We start from the raw sequence: 21,126 nt of genomic DNA on the forward strand, positions 1-21,126 counted from the left end.
AATGAGCATGGTACTTATTCTGTTCTATTGCACACAGATTTGCCAAAGGGTCACTAGTCATCTTTAACCTTTCTCATGCCATATCAGTTGTCCTCCCCATCCATTAGTGCTAATGGTGCTGCTCCCACAAAAGCTGTTAGTTGTCATTAAGAAGTTATCAGATAACAAGAGAAAACAGAGGCATTTTTATTAAATCAATTTACCACACTGGGGTGAAAACACATTAAAAGGAAAAATCAAATAGGACAGTTATAAGGTAACTATAAAATATGGACCAAGACTTTATAAATGTATCGAAATAATCCAATTTGAACAATTTCTATGTTAAACTTTTCCTTTATCACTACCACAGAGAATTCATCACTATTATATTCTTTTCAAGGAAAGCCAAACAAATTACTTGGAAAATCAAAGGGAAAAATCCAAAAGGATAAAAGTTTAATTTTAAGTGCTATTTGAAAATCCAGAAATTCTAAAAAAGATTATTTTCTCTAAGAGATCCAAGTACGTGTACAAATAATATATTTGTACCAACAATTGTATGGTGAGGTAAAAAAAGAATTAAAAATTTAATAATTAATCTTCTATATAACAAAGTGGTTAACCTCTATGAAGCCACATAAGAAGCTGTCATCAGAGAGAGAAAAATATTAATGATTACTCTTTCAGAGAAAGTGATTTAACAATGAAATGAAAGTGAATTTATTTTTAAGATTAGTACTTTCTTTCTTTTTTCTTTTTTTGCTGAGGACGACTCACCCTGAGCTAACATCTGTTGCCAATTTTCCTCCTTCTGTATGCAAACTGTCACCACATCATGGCCGCTGACAAGTAGTGTAGGTCCATACCAGAACTGAACCCAGGGTGCCAAAGCAGAGTGCACCAAACTTAACTACTAGGCCACAGGGGCTAGCCCTAAGATTAGTATTTTCTTAAGGAACACATACTACATGTCTTTTTAAATACTTTCTATGCCATATCTCAAAAAGTATATTATCTAGAAATGATAAAATGGTCAGAAATAATAAGAAATTTTATTTTCAGGAGCCAGCCCAGTGGCGCAGCGGTTAAGTGCCCATGTCCCGCTTCTCGGTGGCCTGGGGTTTGTTGGTTCGGATCCTGGGTGCCGACATGGCACCGCTTGGCAAAAGCCATGCTGTGGTAGGCGTCCCACATATAAAGTGGAGGAAGATGGGCATGGATGTTAGCTCAGGGCCAGTCTTCCTCAGCAAAAAGAGGAGGATTGGCAGTAGTTAACTCAGGGCTAATCTTCCTCAAAAAAAAAAAAAAAAGAAAAGAAAAAAAGAAATTTTATTTTCTATTTTCAATAATGACAGGATGGGAAAATCAGATGAATCATATCAATGAAAATAAGTAGGAAAACTTGGGAGAATTTTTTTTAAACTCTGCCTGAAGGTATTGAATATTTATTAAGATAGTAAAGAGTTACTATGTCCAAATCCAAGAGAATAAGAAAATCCGGACACATGAGCTAGGTATTTAGGCCTAGATACATTTGATGATTCTAGAGAGGGCTTCTAAGAGCCTGAGTGGTGCTTCTGGTAGACTTGTGGAACTAGGTGGTCATGTTCAAGTGGGCCTACCTGGTGACTTTCCCTTTGGGCTGGAACATAAAGGGAGAGACAACAGAAGTAAGAGTGAACCTGTAGTAATCAGGCTCTCACAGCTATTTCAGGTGAGCTTTATTTAAATAATTTAAGTAATCTCAATCCCTGACATTGGATTAAAATGCTCCAAGATTGACAGTGCCCTAGAACTCTGGTATAATGTCAAAGTCAAAATGGTCTCTAAAGATTTTTTAAATAAATTCTGGCAAACAGGAAGTCAAGACACCATAAATGAGAAGCAGTAGAAACAACAAACAACAAAAACACAGGAGCCAGATATTGAAGTTATCAGAAACAGATTTTAAAGTAATTAAGTTTACTGTGTTTAAACTGTTAGGTAATTTGAGAAAGACGAAATTCTAGAGAACCAGAAACTATGACAATTTACTAAAAGATTTTATCAATGCATAAATGTTCAATTTTATCAAGCCCTTTTTGTGCATATATTGAGATAATCATATTATTCTTCTCTTTTATTCTGTTAATGGGGCAAATTACACTCATTGGCTTTGAATAATAAACCAGCCATACTGTGGAAATATCCCAACTGGATTGTGATACATTATCCCTACTATATATTGTTTAATTTTTTTCTACTATTATTTTGTTCAGGATTTTTCACATTTATGTTCATGAGTAAGACAGGACTATAGTTTTCCTTTTTCAGAATGCTCTTATCAAGTTTCAGTATCAAGGTGATTTTGCACCATAAAACAAGATGACGCATAGTCTGACTCTTTTTTATTCTATGGAAGAATCTTTATAATATTGCCCTTGTTTATTCTTAAATGTTAGATAGAATTCTCTGGAGAAGGTTTCTAGGTCTGAAGATACCTTTGTTAGATTTTTCTCTTCTTAGTAAACTTTTATACCCCTTATACAGCGAAGTACAGGAATTATGTGTACATCATGATGAATTTTCACAAGGGGAAACACTAATAGGGGTATAATCCATAATGCAATAGTAACAAAGACAAAAGAATATATTCATAATTATATTACTTAATTAGAGAAGTCATTTTGATGTACTTACTGTGGAAAACTGGAACTGCTATATACTTCAAAAGGCTAATTTACCCACAAAGTTTCTAATATCCAAGAACTCATAGGAGAAATTATCATTTGGGGAGGAAAAGCATCCCAACTTTCCAATCTTTCCTATATAAAATATCCACCCTCTGGAAGTGAGATGAAGGATCGTTCTATTTCTGGTAGGATTTTAGGAAAATAATGATAGTATTTTAAAAGAAATCTCAAAACATTCATGCTTTCTAATTCAGGAGTCCATAAGGACACAGATAAGCACTATATAAACATAAGAAAAGTATTTTGAAAAACATTTCATGACATTTAAACTAAGTATGAGTTAAAAGAGCAGGGTACAATATATGATTGGATTTAACGTGTTAAAACTATCAAGAAATGGGTGACTTTTATACTCAGGGTTATATTTTTTCCTTCATTTCATAAATTTATAAGCAAGAACATGAATCAGCATTATAATCAGGCAAAAACAATTAAACAAAAATTAAACACAAACTACTTTATTCGAGAGTTAATGGCAGAATTTTACATATTGCCAGAGCTAACAACGAATTTCAATTACACCAAATTCCACTGGTGACCAATGGCCTAATAGAAATTGACTGGATTAAGGTGTTGTCATCAACATAATTTCTTAGAGTCTAAATGTGAAAGACGAGTATATTCCCCATAGTTCCCAATACTGGGGTACAGAAAAGTGAGGAGTTCGGATTTGTTCTTTTCAAAACACAGTAAGTCTAGTCTCATCCCAGCATGCCCACTTTCTCTCAGCTAACAGTGAGAACAGCTAAACAGTTACCGAATGAAGCAGGTCACTTTCCTTTTATGCAAACACACACACACATAATTATAGCAAAGAAGAGCTGAAAGTTTTCCTCCAGCACATATCTGAAAATTATTCAAAATGGTAATAGAATGAGCTACCCTGAGGAAAGTGTTTAACACAGATAAGTCTAAAAGGAAGCTAATACTCAAGAAGTAGATCTCGTTGATATATTTTGTGGATCTATCATAAACTGACTGAACAATAACACTGATACTGCCTAATTACTATGTCTCAGCTTTCTCCTCACTGAAATAACCATCATAATTTTTGCATACACAATGGACAAACAAGTAATTTTTATAAAGATTCTGAAATCTAAAATATATAGTGCCATAAGCATAAAGACATGCAGTATTTCCGTTGAGCAAAAAATATGTGACGCTTCTCTCATCAAAGCAAACAACCCATTCTAAAGCACATCATGTAAGCATTTGTGATCAATCTTGAAGTATTTTTGTATTTGTTTTACATAAAACAGTGTGACCTTTGATTCTCTCCCTGTGGTTTGCTTTAAACTCGTTGTTCTTTTCTGAATAGTTGTGCTTTCTATTACATGCTGTCATTTAAATTCACTATGTCATCCCTATTATTAGAATTGTTTTGTTGTATCCTTCACAATTCAAAAGGATAGTGATTATAAGAATACCTTATAATCAGCATAAAGTTTACCAGCCATCATCAAAATTAACCCTCTCACACACGCAAAAAGAACTCATTTGACAAAGATGCAGGGGGCAGCCCTGTGACATGAAAGAATCTTTGAATGTGCCAGGGGTTTGACTCAAGTTTTCTTAAGGAATAATATTCTTTTTGCATCAAGAAGATTCATAAATGTTCAAAGATGCAAAGGGATGTCAGAATAGGTAGAATGATGCAAATCACAGAAAAAGAATCCAGAAGTCATTATCTAAAACATGTAAAGCTTCTTTCAAAAGTGGTATTAACTAGATAACAGACTTTAATCTCACTAAAAGACTTAAATATTTAGAATTGGATAAATACAAACCCTATAATCATTACAATAGAAAATAAAGTATTATTTATAGTCTTAAGAGATTAAATACCTAATCACGTAGTTGCCAATTCTCATGAGTGACAAAATAATTCTGACTTCTTAAGTTTATTCCACATTTGTGAATGAAAGGGGAAGGTACAATCTCAATACACTTCAGGAGAGAAACTTGATAATTACTGCACATGATCACAACTCGCAGAGACTGCCGGATACTCACTTTAGCCGCACTAATGACTGTGGCAGTATAAGACTGAATGTTGTCTCCACAGGCTCCACCACGGGACTGATGACATCGAATCAACTGGAAAAAAAAGAGAAAGGAAGAGAAACCAGAAAGTCATTTCTATTAAACTGTTTAACTCTACAGGCTATTAGGATAGAGGTTATTTACCACACATAATGAGGGTGGTAGGTGGGAATGTTTGCATTAGTGTATTTCAGACAAACAGCTAAAAGCCCTGCTGAGACACTTTTACCCCTTTTTATAATCTACTGGTGCCACTCAGGCAGTTTCATGCTCAAATAGGATTTTTAATTACAAGATGAATAGTCTTTAAGAATTCATAAACTCTGAAACGGTAGGATTTGGGATCTGGCAGCCTTTCCACAAATAAATTTTAAAAACATAATCAAAGGATTTAGACATGACTTCCTAACATTAAATATTTAACATGCTAGCAAATTGGAGGTTTTGTCTTCTTAATTCCTACATAAAGATTGTAAAAGGAAACAAACAAACAAAATACACAAAAGAATTTGCCATATTTCCATTTTCAGTTGTGTCAGTGGAAAAGTGATGCAAATTATGCATAAATCAACTGACACACATAGTAGCCGTCCACTTCAGAGGGCTTACTAGTTTTACCATTAGACGGAAAAAGATATGTCCTTACTCATGCCTGACATAAATAAATCACCCTGTCAATTTTCAAAGTGAATCACTAGTTTGACATGCATGAGTCTCTCATGTACTGAGCAATAAACCAGGATTAAATTCTCCACTGCTCCTACACTTCCTAACTTTAGTAAAAAGAAAAAAAAACCATTAGCCAGATTTTTACATTTAAAATTTTTAAGACAAAATGACAGTAGAGTATTAGAACAGCTCCACATTGTGATGTAAATTATTAAAAGTCTACAGAATTCAGAAAGAATCTATCCCAAAACATTTTTAAAAAATGCTTTATGGTTCTAAGAGAGAGGTTTATAGCAATTCAGGCCTACCTCAACAAAGAAGAAAAATCCCAAATAGACAATCTAAAAGCACATCTAAAGGTACTGGAAAAAGAACAACAAACAAACTCCAAAATCAGCAGAAGGAAGGAAATAATAAAAACCAGAGCAGAAATAAATGAAATAGAGACTAAAAAAACAATAGAAAAAATTAATGAAACCAAGAGCTGACTCTGAAAAGATAAACAAAATTGACAAACCCTTAGCTAGACTCAATAAGAAAAAAAGAGAGAAGGCTCAAATAAATAAAATCAGAAATGAAAGAGGAGAGATTACAACAGACACCTCAGAAATACAAAAGATAAGAGAATACTATGAAAAGCTATACGCCAAAAATTGGATAATCTGGAAGAAATGGAAAAATTCTTAGAAACATACAACCTTCCAAAACTGGACCAAGAAGAAGTAGAAAATTTGAATAGACCAATTATTAGTAGGGAGATCGAAACAGCAATCAAAAATCTCCCAAAAAATAAAAGACCAGGACCAGATGGCTTTCCTGGTGAATTCTACCAAATATTCAAAGAAGACTGAATACCCATCCTCAAACTCTTCCAAAAAATTGAAGAGGAGGGGAGGCTTCCTAACTCATTCTACAAAGCCAATATTATCCTGATACCAAAACCAGACAAGGACAACACAAAAAAAGAAAATTACAGGCCCATATTACTGATGAACATTGATGCAAAAATCTTCAACAAAATACTAGCAAATCAAATACAACAATACATTAAAAAGATCATACATCATGATCAAATGGGTTTCATTCCAGGGATGCAGGGATGGTTCAACATCTGCAAATCTATCAATGTGATACACCACATTGACAAAATGAACAATAAAATTCACACGATCATCTTAATAGATGCAGAGAAGACATCTGACAAGATACAGCATCCATTTATGATAAAAACTCTAAATCAATAAGGTATAGAAGGAAACTACCTCAACATAATAAAGGCCATATATGACAAACCCACAGCAAATATCATTCTCAACAGAGAAAAACTGAAAGCTATCCCTTTAAGAACAGGAACCAGACAAGGATGTCCACTGTCACCACTCCTATTTAACATAGTATTGGAAGTCCTAGCCAGAGCAATCAGGCAAGAAAAAGAAATAAAAGGGATCCACATTGGAAAAGAAGAAGTGAAACTGTCACTCTTTGCAGATGACATGATTTTATGTCTAGAAAACCCTAAAGAATCCACTAAAAAACTTTTAGAAACAATAAAGGAACACAGTCAAGTCGTGGGATACAAAATAAACGTACAAAAATCGGTTGCGTTTCTATACACTAACAACAAAGTAGCAGAAAGAGAAATTAAGAATACAATCCCATTTACAGGTGCAACAGAAAAGAATAAAAGACCTAAGAATAAACTTAACCAAAGAGGTGAAAGATCTGTACACTGAAAACAATAAAACACTGTTGAAAGAGATCGAAGAAGACACAAAGAAATGGAAAGATATTCCGTGCTCTTGGATTGGAAGAATTAACATCGTTAAAATGTCCATACTTCCTAAAGCAGTCTATAGATTCAACGCAATCCCTATCAAAGGTCCAACAACATTTTTCACAGAAATAGAACAAAGAATCCTAAAATTTATATGGAACAACAAAAGACCCCGAATAGCCAAAGGATTCCTGAGAAAAAAGAACAAAGCTGGAGGTATCACACTCTCTGATTTCAAAATATACTACAAAGCCATAGTAACCAAACCAGCATGGTACTGGCACAAAAACAGACACACAGATCAATGGAACAGAATCGAGAGCCCAGAAATAAACCCACACATTTATGGACAGCTAATACTCGACAAGGGAGCCAAAAGCATACGATGGAGAAAGGAGAGTCTCTTCAATAAATGATGGTGGGAGAACTGGACAGCCACATGCAAAAGAATGAAAGTAGACCATTCCCTTACACCATGCAGAAAAATCAACTCAAAATGGATTAAAGACTTGGATGTAAGACCCGAAACCATGAAACTTCTACAAGAAAACATAGGCAGTACGCTCTTTGACATCGGTCTTAGCAGCATATTTTCAAGTACCATGTCTGACCAGGTAAGGGAAACAAAAGAAAAAATGAACAAATGGGACTACATCAAACTAAAAAGCTTCTGCACAGCAAAGGAAACCATCAATAAAACAAAAAGACAACCTAACAATTGGGAGAAGATATTTGCAAACCATATATCAGATAAGGGGTTAATATCCCAAATATACAAAGAACTCATACAGCTCAACAACAAAAAAACCAACAACTCAATTAAAAAATGGGCAAAAGATCTCAACAGAGATTTCTCCAAAGAAGATATACGGATGGCCAACAGGCATATGAAAAGATGCTCAACATCATTAGCTCTCAGGGAAATGCAAATCAAAACTACAATGAGGTATCACCTCACTCCGGTCAGAATGGCTATAATCGACAAGACAGGAAACAATAAACGTTGGAGAGGACGTGGAGAGATGGGAACCCTTGTACACTGCTAGTGGGAGTGCAGACTGGTGCAGCCACTATGGAAAGCAGTATGGAGTATCCTCAGAAAATTAAGAATAGATCTACCATATGATCCAGCTATCCTACTGCTGGGCATTTATCCAAAGAACTTGATAATGTAAAGGCATAAAGATACCTGCACCCCTATGTTCACTGCAGCATTATACACAATAGCCAAGACTTGGAGGCAACCTAGGTGCCCATCAAGGGACAAATGGATAAAGAAGATGTGGTATTTATACACAATGGAATACTACTCAGCCATAAGAAAGGATGAAATCCGGCCATGTGTGACAACATGGATGGACCCTGAGGGTATTATGCTGAGTGAAATAAGTCAGAGGGAGAAAGTCAAATACCATACGATCTCACTCATAAGTAGAAGATAAAAACGACAACAAACAAACATATAGCAATGGAGAATGGATTGGAGGTTACCATGGGAGAAGCGGGGGAGGGCATGTGAGCAGATGGACTATAATTAGTTTTTGGGTGTTGAACATCACGTAATCTAGACAGAATTCAAAATATATTATGATGTACATCCGAAAGCTATATAATGTTATAATCCAATGTTACCGCAATTTAAAAAAAAATAAAAATTTTTAAAAATGCTTTATATAATTTAAAACAAGGCCATTTCATAAAAATTAATATGTAAATCTTTGATTTTTTAATTCTAGAATCAAAATTTTTTTCATCACTAACATTGTATTAAAAAACAATCCCTCTTTACCAGGTTAGAGCTTCTACAAGGCAAGGGAAACCAGGATCAAAATGAAAAGACAACCCACCAATTGGGAGAAAATATTTGCAAATCATATATATGACAACGGGTTAATCTCCATAATATTTATAAAGAACTCACACAACTCAACAAGAAAAAAATAAACAACCTGATCAAACAATGGACAGAGGATATGAACAGACATCAAAGAATATATACAGATGGCCAATAGGCACATGAAAAGATGCTCAACATCACTAATCATCACGGAAATGCAAATCAAAACTACACTAAGATATCACCTTACACCCATTAGAATGGCTATAATAACCAAGACAAAAAAATAACAAATGTTGGAGAGGTTGTGGAGAAAAGGGAACCCTCATACACTGCTGGTGGGAATGCAAACTGATGCAGCCACTATGGAAAACAGTATGGAGATTTCTCAAAAAACTAAAAATGGAAATACCATATGACCCAGCTATCCCACTACTGGGTATCTTTCCAAAGAATTTGAAATCAACAATTTGAAGAGATGTATGCACCTCTATGTTCACTGCAGCATTATTCACAATAGCCAAGTCATGGAAGCAACTCAAGTGCCCATCAATTGATGAATGGATAAAGAAGATGTGGTATGTATATACAATGGAACACTACTCAGCCATTAAAAAAGACAAAATCGTCCCATTTGCAACAACATGGATGGACTTTGAAGGTATTATGTTAAGCGAAATAAGCCAGACAGAGAAAGACAAACACCACATGATTTCACTCATATGTGGAAGATAAACAAACACATGGACAACGAGAACAATTTAGTGGTTACCAGGGGGAAGGGGTTGGGGGATGAGCACAAAGGGGTGTAATATGTACAAGTGAAATTTCAAAATGTTTTAAAATATCATAACTTCAATAAAAAAATCAAATTAAAAATAAAATTTTAAAACAACAATCCTTCAAAGCAATAATAATATGTTATAATAAAATATCCGTAAAAGTCCAATATGAGAGAAACTGCCACACTGAATGGTTGCTTAAACAGATATAAAGGTCAGTGATGAGGAATTTTCCAAATGGCAGGTGATCAACAAATGTAGTTTCACATAGGGGAAAATAGGGAGTTTGAAAAGTGATCATTTTAGCTAATAAAAATAATCTCACTTACTCTCTCATTCATTCATTCATTCACAAATACACATTCAAAGAGTTAAGAAAATTATCCCTTTGCTGCCTCCTGCCGCATGTGCAAAAAAAGACATTATCTTGGAAATACTATCATCTCTACGCTGCTTCAGGCAATTAAAATAATCAAGGATAAATATGTGAAAATAAGGAATACTATTACTTTTTCAGTTCAACTAAAACTGACTTAGCATTTTTACATAAACATAACTAACTTAGAAATTTTTGTTTAAAACTTAGACTCATTAGAAAATTACATTTGCATCTCAGTTCATCAAAATTAAAGATAAATCAAAAGTTTCTGTAGTAAAAAACTCTATCATGGACTAATTTCCAGGAAACATTGGTAAGTGAAAAAAGCAATGTATAAAATAGCATATATATTATCTTTTGGAAAATAAAGGGAAATATAAATATATATAACATAATGAAATATATACGCATAAAAATAAAACAAATATAAAAACAAATGTACACAATTATGTATCAAATGAAAACTTCAACAACAATATGGGGAGGCAGAAAGAGAGCAATAAACTAATCAAAATAACATATGAATACAGTATTTGACTGCATACCTTCAGTTTTAGACATAGATGGGAGGGGAGAGAATTGCAAGAAAAACCTGAGCTCTTTTTATTTGGTTTGATTTTTTGTAGCGGTATGAGCAAGCAATTCTGCAATTACTTTTTGTATTATAGGATTGAACAAATAAAGTAAATATGCCAATAGCAGGGTCTCCTATGCAAAACAAGGGACATACATTATGATAGCAAGTAAGGAAATAGTTAAAAAAAATTTGATGAAGGCATGTCACAGTGTCACAAGAACCAGGCTAGAGGCGCTCTCATTGATCAACTCTGGGACAATTTGAAAACCAAAATAATTCAAGAGAGAAAAAAATTAAAGGCCATTGAAAAAACAGAAATCCATAAGTCCATATCAAAAATGAAGATACAGAAAAGGAGAGAAGGGGAAGTTCTTGATTATAATAGCAAGCCAAGTAATAGTAGAGGGTGAAGGTGGAAGATCATTATTTTGTAATCCTCACCGCATAGATTGGTTCAGGAAAGAATCAGCAACGGATGCTAAAACTAGGCTTAAAGGTTGATGATATACGTATCGTCTTTTCAAATTACGTATTAGTTAACGGGGAAAGAAACAGTGATTATTCAGTACAGAAATTGGACAAGACCTTCACAAAATTAGCATCACCAATAAAGGACAGACGTATATCGTGTGCCTCCAGATGTGATGTCGTGAGACATACAGAACAATTCTCGTGTAGTGTTCCAGCCAGAAATATGTAACCTGAATATAATCCAGAGAAAACATCAAAAAACTCAAAAATCATCCTATTAAAAAAAAAAAGAGTAGGGGGTAGTGGTAGGGGGTTGTATTCTACAAAATTATCGATGTTATAAAAGACTAAGGAAGACTGTATAATGTTCTCTATGAAAAGAGACTAAAGGGACAATCCAACAAAACATCATGTCTGATCCTAGACCGGACCCTCCACTCCAGGAAAAAAATTTCTACAAATGACATGATGTGCTTACTTGACAAAACTGGAATATGGATTACAAATTAGATAAAAGTATTTTATCAATATCAACTGTTAATAAATAGTAGCTCTTCTGTAAATACTATTGAAAGACATTTATCTGGAAATATTTCTTCCCAAGGATGGTACAACCATCTGATTAGCAAACTCTTTGTGAATGCCACAACACTTTCTGGTCTTTGTATGTAACACTAGATATTACTGACACATATCTCTACAAAGGCAAGACAAGCGGCACAGATCCAGGCTATGCATCTATGATGGGCGTGCTTTCTCCTAGAAAACAATATATAACTATTTGTATCACACCTACAATTCTAAATGGTAGTTCACCACATGTGAGAATACATCTACAAGAGCCAAGAGACAATTTATACAGTTTCTCCTTGGATGTCCCCAGTACTCAAGGAAATCTATTACAGATGTAAACACTAGAAGATACCATTATGTCACCACAATGACTTGTATGCCTCTTGTCTTGTTTGAAAAGAGAATCAAGAAATCAAAAGAAAGAACAGGATGCAGCATAAAGATGGCATTCAGTAAGATACAAAATATCTACCTGTAGCAGACACAATTTTGGAAAAAGCATCAAGGAATTCACCTAGAAAAATAACTTTCTTCAGTAGTTTCTTGATTTTGTGAATTTCAGAGGCTAGAGATTTACTTGCTCTGTCATGTCAATGAAATAATTACTGCACTTACCATATCCAGACTTGTGTTAAGAACTCTTCACTAAATATTATTTCAAATTACTTTCAATATACAATAACTATACAAACAAGCAAAAATAAAACAAAAAACGAAAATGTTCTTTGAAGTCTGTAATGTCTTTTAGATTTCATTCTATATTCACACACAGGTCACTAAATGGCATGAAAAAGATTGAACTTTTTCTTTCTGAAAATTCAAATTTGCCCTCTGATTTGAATTGGACATAAAACATTCAGTGTATAAACAAAGTATGTTCATTTACTCTGATGACCTTAATAGATAAATGAAATCGATAAATAACTGGAAAATTCAACAAAATGTGAGCATCTGTGATTTAATTATTAAGACAAATGGCTGAATTCTTGTTTAGATTTAGTTGCAGGCATACAGTTAAAGTCAATTAAATCATTCTATGTGTCAGGTTCCCAATCTACCAATAAGAACAGAAGTCATTCCTGCCTCCTGATTGCTAGCTCCACAGAAACTACTGTGGTAACATCAATGCAGTGCTTTAAGATTAATGGAGTAAAGCTCTCTATATAAAACTAAGCCTTGGGGCCAGCCCTGTGGCCGAGCGGTTGAGTTGGCGAGCTCCACTTTGGCAGCCCAGGGTTTCGCCGGTTCAGATCCTGGGTGCGGACATGGCACCACTCGTCAGGCCACACTGGGGCGGCATCCCACATGCCACAACTAGAAGGACTCACAACTGAAAATGTGAAACTACGTACCAGGGGGCTTTGGGGAGAAAAAGGAAAAAAAAAACAACTAAGGCTAGAAAATTACAGTTGAGCCCGAATATGGCTTCTATGCAAGAAGGGAGACAGGACAATTATTGACTGCCCAATTAAAACCAAAACTGAATCAAACAAAGCAAACTAGTAAGTAAAACATTCATTATTGGTTGGTAATCACTTTGGAAAATTCTTCAACACTTGCTCCATTGCAAATAATCAAAATATGGGCCATGCCTTACCTTGTTTTCTGCATAAGCAAGCCAGCGGCTCCCCAGAGCAATAGGATTCATGTTGGGCCCTGGACAAGGGTAGCAGCCTGAAAAATTTCAAATGGCAACACTGAGAAGTTTCTTAATAAATTTTCTGTTGTGCATCATATTTTGATGCCATAAAAACAAAACAATGAAATGTTTTTATTTTTTCAACTCTCATATTAAATTCCCATAATATTAATCATTATTTTAATAGCTAAATAAATCATTATTTTAGTAGTCTAAATGAGGTTCATTTTTGTCTCCTCTACAGTTTCCTTTTGGTTTTGACTCTGTTCCAATAAGAAACAAATCTGGGAAGAACTGGTAATCACTTTTACCAAAAACTGTGCATTTTAAACAGTTCTTCCTAGAACAAGAGAGAAGCTAAGAGGAAACATTTAAAGCTCATAAGTCTACAACTTCCTAAGTCAAGGAACAATGTTTAGAGAGTAAAGAGAAAGGACACAATTGGTTCAAGAATTTAAGGGCAACAGATAAAGAAGACATACATCTAAAAGGAAATGACAATACTACAGTGGAAAAAACAAAACAAAACAAGTACTTAAGTATGGAGCCAATGAGGAGAAGTAATCCACAAAGCGTGCCTCAGTGGAAACATGTTGGGGAACTAATTTACATACTCCTACCTATTTACATTAAGCACTCAACTTCATTCTTTTCGCTTTCAGCGCAGCCAATAACAAACTAGTAGGAAGGATTATTTTGCAGTTCTCTCCTTTCAACAAGAATAAATATTCCTAACACTAGTGGAAACCATCCATGCATGGAAACGCCAATGCCATCTTCCTGAACTCTACCAACCAAGACACAACACAATTCAGTCAAGTGTAACTCATGTCTGTCATCCTACAGGCTCTCAGCTCCCCTCCTGGCTATGACAATAAGGTCTCTGAGTCTAACACCCTCATCTGTCAACTACACAAAATAACATTCCACGGTCTCACAAAACTGCTTTGAAGGGACTACTCAAGGAAGATCGGAGAATCAAAGAGCACGAAAAGCCTAACCTACAGAACTGCTGGTTTATCATTCCACAAGTATCTGGTTAATATTTTCACAAATGTTTTTCTCTAAAATGTACCATAGATGATCAAACTGAGGTTATCTATTCAATAGTTTCAGTCTCGATTTGGAATCTAAATTTACACAATCATGAGACACACAAGTTTTATAACAAAAACTTTTTCTTCTCATGGCAAAAAAAAAAGCTACATTACATGAAACACAAAAGTATAGTAGCAAAAAATAACATGATCTGAATTATAAACTGCACATCTGCCCAGCAGGCAGTCCCAGTTTATGTTATTGATCCTAGGAAGAGTAGTTATCAAAGTACGATAGTCTTTTATCCAAAAGCATACTTATTAGTAAGAAAAAGAAGAATGATTAACTACTTCAACATTCACTGACAAAAATAAAAATAACTTATATGTTCTGTGATATATTTATTATTTTTTTGTTTATTTTTCATCTTCCTCACTCTTGTCTACAGGAATATGTAAGGTCAAGGATTTGTGTCTGTTTTGTTCACTGCTGAATCTCTCATGCCTAGAATGATATCTGAACAATAGCTTAATAAGGATGTTTAAATAATTTAAACAATGCACCTAAATTAATCAAAGCAGATTTATAAGGTACTGGCAAAAAAGTCATCTACACAAGAAAAATTTTCAAATATTAAAATAGTGTGCTCAGCTATGAACTAGATTTCATTTTAAAGCCATTTTTTAATAGAAATTTTTCTTAAATGTATTTACATGCTTGCTTGAATTCAAAAAGCCTTTTGAGTAGCAATGTCATCACTCTGAAATGTTAGTGTCCCTGTGTTCACCAGCACTAGCAGCACACATTGCTGTTGGTTCCATTATACAGTAGTTTTCACTTCAGCTCCTTCAACTACTATCTACTTTGAGTTTTCATTTTGAAAGAAGATAAAGAACTTATAAAGAAGATAATGACCCTGAGAGAAAGACCATATGTCATGTGAAAGAAAAGATATAAGCTTTTTTTTGCTCATCATTTAAAAACACTTTTTGTTCATTTCAAGGTTTAAAGAGGTGTGTTTGGAATGTTTTGGGTTTTTGGAAAATTGACCTCTGGGTAACCGTGATATTATTACATCCACTGAATGCATATTATGAACATCTATTATGGATACATACATAGGACAAAGGCCCACTAAAATAACACAAAGGCAACACACTCTAACAATATATTGTGGAGTATTTACATAACAGATTTCATTATTAGATTCCCATTGAGTAAACTAATCTCATTCATACAAAAATGTACTTTTATATATGTGCATACACATATTCCATAGATATTTTCAGAGCCAGAGAAATGAGTATAAATATGGTCTATAAGAAAGCTTCCCCCTTTCAAAAAGTCATGAAAAAAGGAAGCAGCTGGAAAACAGAAATAAATACCTATGAAATGTGGCATTAAATTAGAGACAGCTAATCTCCTGAACCTTAAAGTCACCATGATCTAACTCTCGGTTAATTCTGATAACCATTTTGCTGCAACAGACCCTAATAAGCATATTCTCCTTTCCAAATACTAAAGGATACTATGGAAAAATGTAGTCTACAATCCTTCACTTCACTTTTTGAGTCAATGTTTTCAGAAACTCAGTGGACCTCAAGAATTATAGTGTATTGGAATGAAAGCAAGTTGTTTTTCTGCTCTCCAAAAAACATTTTACAGCTGGAATGAGCAGAACATCGGCCACTCAGCACTATCCCAGCTCTATAAGCATGACTCCTTTAAAGATTAACCATTGCCTCCAGCTAAACTTTGAAAACAAGGGAAGGAAAAAAACTCAAACCTCTGGAATACAAGGACTAACTCAAACATGTTTACAATGTTTCTGACAAAGTAAAAGACAAGCGGATATTTAAAAACTCAGAGTTCCAAATTTAAATACAGGTAAAATTCAAGAAAAGTACACTAAATCAAGATTCTTCCATTCTAAAGAAGTAATTTAAAAGGTACATGAAACGGATGCAATTTTAGATGTCATCCTCCCAGAAAGTTGGTCCTAAGTGGGAGGTGATCTGAACTTATTTTGAAAAATAAGGGATTTAACTACTCTCTGTAACATTCTGCCTTATTTTTCTTGGTAAGAACAACTCAAAAGATTCAGATCTTTTTTTAAAAAAAAGAGATGTCTGCATTTAAGGTCGACTGACTTTCAACAAGGGGACCAAGACAAGTCAATGAGAAAAAATAGTCTTTTCAACAAGTGATGATGGATCAGATGGATATCCACATGCAAAAGAATGAAACTAAACCCTGACCTCACACAGCATACAAACGTTAACTTGAAATGAGCCAAAACTTAAATGAAAAAGCTAAAAGTATTAACCTCTTGAAGCAAAACACAGTGGTAAATCTTGATAGCCTTAGATTAGGCAGTATTTTCATACTTATGACACCAAAAGTACAAGTAATAAAAGAAAAAATAGATAAATTGGACTTCATCAAAACTAAAACTTTTGTGCTTCAAAAGACACCAAGAAAGAGAAGAGACATCTCATAGAATGAGAGTTTTGCAAAATATATATCCGATAACTAACCTGTATCTAGAACATAAACAAAACTATTACAACTCAATAATGAAAAGACAAATAACAATATATAATTTGACAAAGAAGCTATAAGACAACAAATAAGCACATGAAAAGATTCTCTACATCATTAGCCATCAGGGAAAAGAAAATCAAAACTATAATCAGATACTACTTCAGGAGATACCAACAGGATGGCTATAATCAAAGAAAGATAAGAACAATCATTGACGATAACATGGAAAAATTGGAACCCTCATACACTGTTGGTGGGAATGTAAAATGGTGCAGTCACTCCGCCTGGCAGCTCTTCAAGTAGTTTAAGGATATGATTACCATGTGACCCAGCAATTAGACTCCCAGGTACGTCCACAAGAGAAATGAAAACATATTTCCACACGAATTCTATATCTAAGAGAACTGAAAATATATATCATCATAAAAATCTTTCATTCATGAAAGCATTATTCATAATAGCACCAAAATGGAAACAAACTAAATGTCCAGCACCTGATGAATAGAAAAAATGTGGGATTATCCATACAATGGAATATTACTCAGCAATAAAAAGAAACAAAGAATATAATAACCATTGTCTGGATATACCACAGTTTATTTATCCATTCACCAACTCACGAACATCTTGGTTGCTTCCACGTTTTGGCAATAGAAATAAAACTGCTATGAACACCTGTGTGAGGGTTTTCAAAGGAGATATAAGTTTTCAATTCCTTTGGGTAAATACCAAGGAGTGTGACTGCTAGATCATATGATAAGCATATACCTATTTTTGTAAAAAACTACCAAACTGTTCTCCAAAGTGGCTGTACAGTTTTGCATTCCCACCAGCAATGTATGAGGGTTCCTATTGCTCCACACATCTTTGCCAGCATTTGGTGTTGTCAGTGTTCTGGATTTTGACCAGTCTAACAGGTGTATGGTGGTATCTCACTGTTGTTTGAATTTGAATTTCTCTGATGACACACGACGTGGAGTATCTTTTCATTTTATTTGCTATCTGCACATCTTTTTTGGTGAGGTATCTATTAAGGTCTTTGGCCCATTTTTTAATCAGGTTGTCTGCTTTCTTCTTGTTGAGTTTTAAGAGTTCTTTGTATATTTTGGATAACAGTGCTTTATTAGATGTGCCTTTTACAAACATTTTCTCCAAGTCTGTGGCTTGTCTTCCCATTCTCTTGACATTGTCTTTTACAGAGCAGAAGTTTTTAATTTTTTTTAATTTTTAATTTTTAATTTTTTTTGAGTAAGATTAGCCCTGAGCTAACATCTGCTGCCAATCCTCCCTCTTTTTGCTGAGGAAGACCGGCCCTGAGTTAACATCCGTGACCATCTTCCTCTACTTTTTTATATGTGGGACGCCTGACACAGCACGGCTTGCCAAGTGGTGCCATGTCCGCACCCGGGATCCAAACTGGCAAACCTCGGGCCGCAGAAGTGGAACATGTGAACTTAACTGCTGTGCCACCAGGCCTGGCCCCCGACGTTTTCAATTTTAATGAAGTCCACCTTATCAATTGTTTCTTTCATAAATTCTGCCTTTGGTGTTGTATCTAAAAAGTCATCACCATACCCAAGGTTATCTAGGTTTTTTCCCACATTATATTCTACAAATTTTATACTTTTGTGTATTACATTTAGATTTGAAATCAATTTCGAGTTAATTTTTGCAAAGGATGTATGGTTTGTGTCTAGATTCAGTGTTTTGCATGTGAATGTCCAGTTGTTTCAGAACCATTTGTTGAAGAGAATATCTTTGCTCCATTGTACTATCTTTGCTGCTTGCTCAAAGATCTACTTCTCGGCTCTCTATTCTGTTCCATTGATCTATTTCTCTGTTCTTTTGCCAGTACCATACTGTCTTGATTACAGTAGCTTTATAGCAAATCTTGAAGTTGGGTAGTGACATGGAGGAACCTTGAATGCATATTACTAAATGAAAGAAGACAATCTGAGGAGGCTGCATACTGCATGATTCAAACTATATGACCTTTTAAGAAATGCAAAACTATGGAGATAATAAAAAGATCAGTGGTTACTAAGGGGAACAGGGAGGGCAGAGATGAATAGACAGAGTACAGAAGTTTTCAGGGCAGTGAAAATACTCTGTGTGATATTACAATGATGGATATATGGCATTACACATTTATCCAAACCCACAGAATGTGTAACACCTAGAGTGAACCCACAGGTAAACTACAGACTCTGAGTGATAACGACATGTTAATGTAGGTATATCCACTGTAACAAATGCACCACTCTCGTGAGTAACGTTGATAATGGGGGAGACTATGCATGTGTGGGGATGGAGATACACGGGAAATCTCTGTAACTTCTGCTCTATTTTGCTGTGCCTAAAACTCCTCTAAAAAAAACTGTCATTAAAAAAGAAAAAAAAAAATACAAAAACAAAAACCCTGATAGATCCTACAACATGCAATGTGATTACATCCATGTTCAGAGAAAACCACCAGTCACAAAAGACTTGTATGTATGAAGTCCAGAAAAATCTACGAACACCCTCTCCAGAAAGACATACAAGCACATAAAATATTAAATGCCACTTCAGATATTTATTTGACCATCTAACAGCTGATTAATGACACTCTTAAGGTTCCATGAGCTTTGAATTGAAAACTTCTGATTAATTTTTGCTTTATTTTTCATCTATATGAAACATATTACGAATTTAAGAGCACTGCCATTGTAAGACTCAATGAGTAGGAATTATGAGCAGAGAATAGGAAAGTCACAATTTAGTTCACTGCACACATATTCACTGAATGCCCACCATGTACTGGGCACCTGCCTGGGCTGTGAAAACATCCTGGTGGCAGATTGCATCACATATGGATGAGGACCCAAAAGAACAGGGATAGATTTGACTTTTAACTTGAACTTAGCTTAGATCTCGCATTAACCTGCCAATCCCTTCTTTTTATAAATGTTACAAATTTGCTCCTAAACATAAAAAGGAAAGGTCCTCTTTCCAAAATTAAAAATAATTTTGAATTTAAAAATTCTTTAAATTCATTTCCTACATTTGTTATTCATCATTAACATAAATGACGAACACACATATTAACACTGAGAAATAACATTAGGATTGTAAGTAATAAATTTTCCTTCTCAAAGTACAAACGAGAGGCCAATGGAAAGAGTTCCTTACTGTGCAATCCTTTGGTCTCTCTGGGGACTTCATATCTACCTTTTAATTTAAGCACATGGGAAATGACTGCTAATGACATCTATCAGTCTGTGTCTTTTGTTTTCCTAACCATACCTGGGTTTTAGATTTCCACATCAGACAGCTGCTCAAGGCCACCTTTTCTGTACAGCCAAATACAAAGGTGTCTCCTTTCTCATCATATTGGCTGCATTCCCTTTCTAGTTCTCTATCAGCTCTCTTTACCTGATCCGTCCACCCTTTGGCACAAATTCCCATGATGCTTTCTCTGATGGACACAGCTGTCTCTACTTATTTTACAGCCCCATCATTGTATTCATACATAACTAAGGCACTCACAATTGTATTATAAAATGCTTGCATAATCAAAACAATATCCTCATTAAGTGGAGAATTTGTCATTTTACACAAGATTTGGTGCTTGTTCTTTAAGAAGTAGAAACCAATCAATGGAGAAAAACTATGTGGCACGGCAAATGGACTACCACAAATGTTATTCTCAGCATGCCCACTTGCTCCCCTGTCTTCCAATCCCTATATTCTGCATCTTTTCAGTGTCCCAGGCAAAACTGGCTTATATGCATGGAATAACCCAAATTCAGAGAAACAAATATAATCTATACCATGCCTCTTTCCACCTGCCAAAAGTTTCAGTCTATGTAAAGGAACGGTGGGGAAGATGTAGAGATTAAAGTAAGCTTCTGTCAAGTTAGGAAATGGCTCCACTTTTTCCTTGATTTTTAATATTAGGTCATGTTAAATTTTGTTTGAAATGTTGATATAAACTACTTTAAATGAAGTTGTATTTCAAAGAAAAGAACCTAAATTTCTTCATACAAATGTCTGCCAAATATCATCAATCTTACCAACCTAACATCACTTGCATAAATCTGG

At 34.7% G+C, this 21,126-nt stretch overlaps 1 protein-coding gene across 24 annotated transcripts in view; it reads right to left on the minus strand.

Annotated features, from left to right (window-relative positions):
• Positions 1-21,126, minus strand: part of BCAS3 (BCAS3 microtubule associated cell migration factor) — a 576,498-nt gene that overhangs the window by 404,880 nt on the left and 150,492 nt on the right. For all 24 annotated transcript variants that reach the window (XM_023652948.2, XM_070227541.1, XM_023652945.2 and 21 more), the window contains 2 exons: positions 13,420-13,496; positions 4,731-4,814 (listed from right to left, as the gene is read on the minus strand). In XM_023652948.2, the coding sequence (XP_023508716.1) occupies positions 4,731-4,814; positions 13,420-13,496 (161 nt within the window). The remainder of the gene's footprint in view (positions 1-4,730; positions 4,815-13,419; positions 13,497-21,126) is intronic.

The sequence above is a fragment of the Equus caballus genome, chromosome 11 (assembly GCF_041296265.1).
Source record: "Equus caballus isolate H_3958 breed thoroughbred chromosome 11, TB-T2T, whole genome shotgun sequence".
NCBI lineage: Eukaryota > Metazoa > Chordata > Mammalia > Perissodactyla > Equidae > Equus > Equus caballus.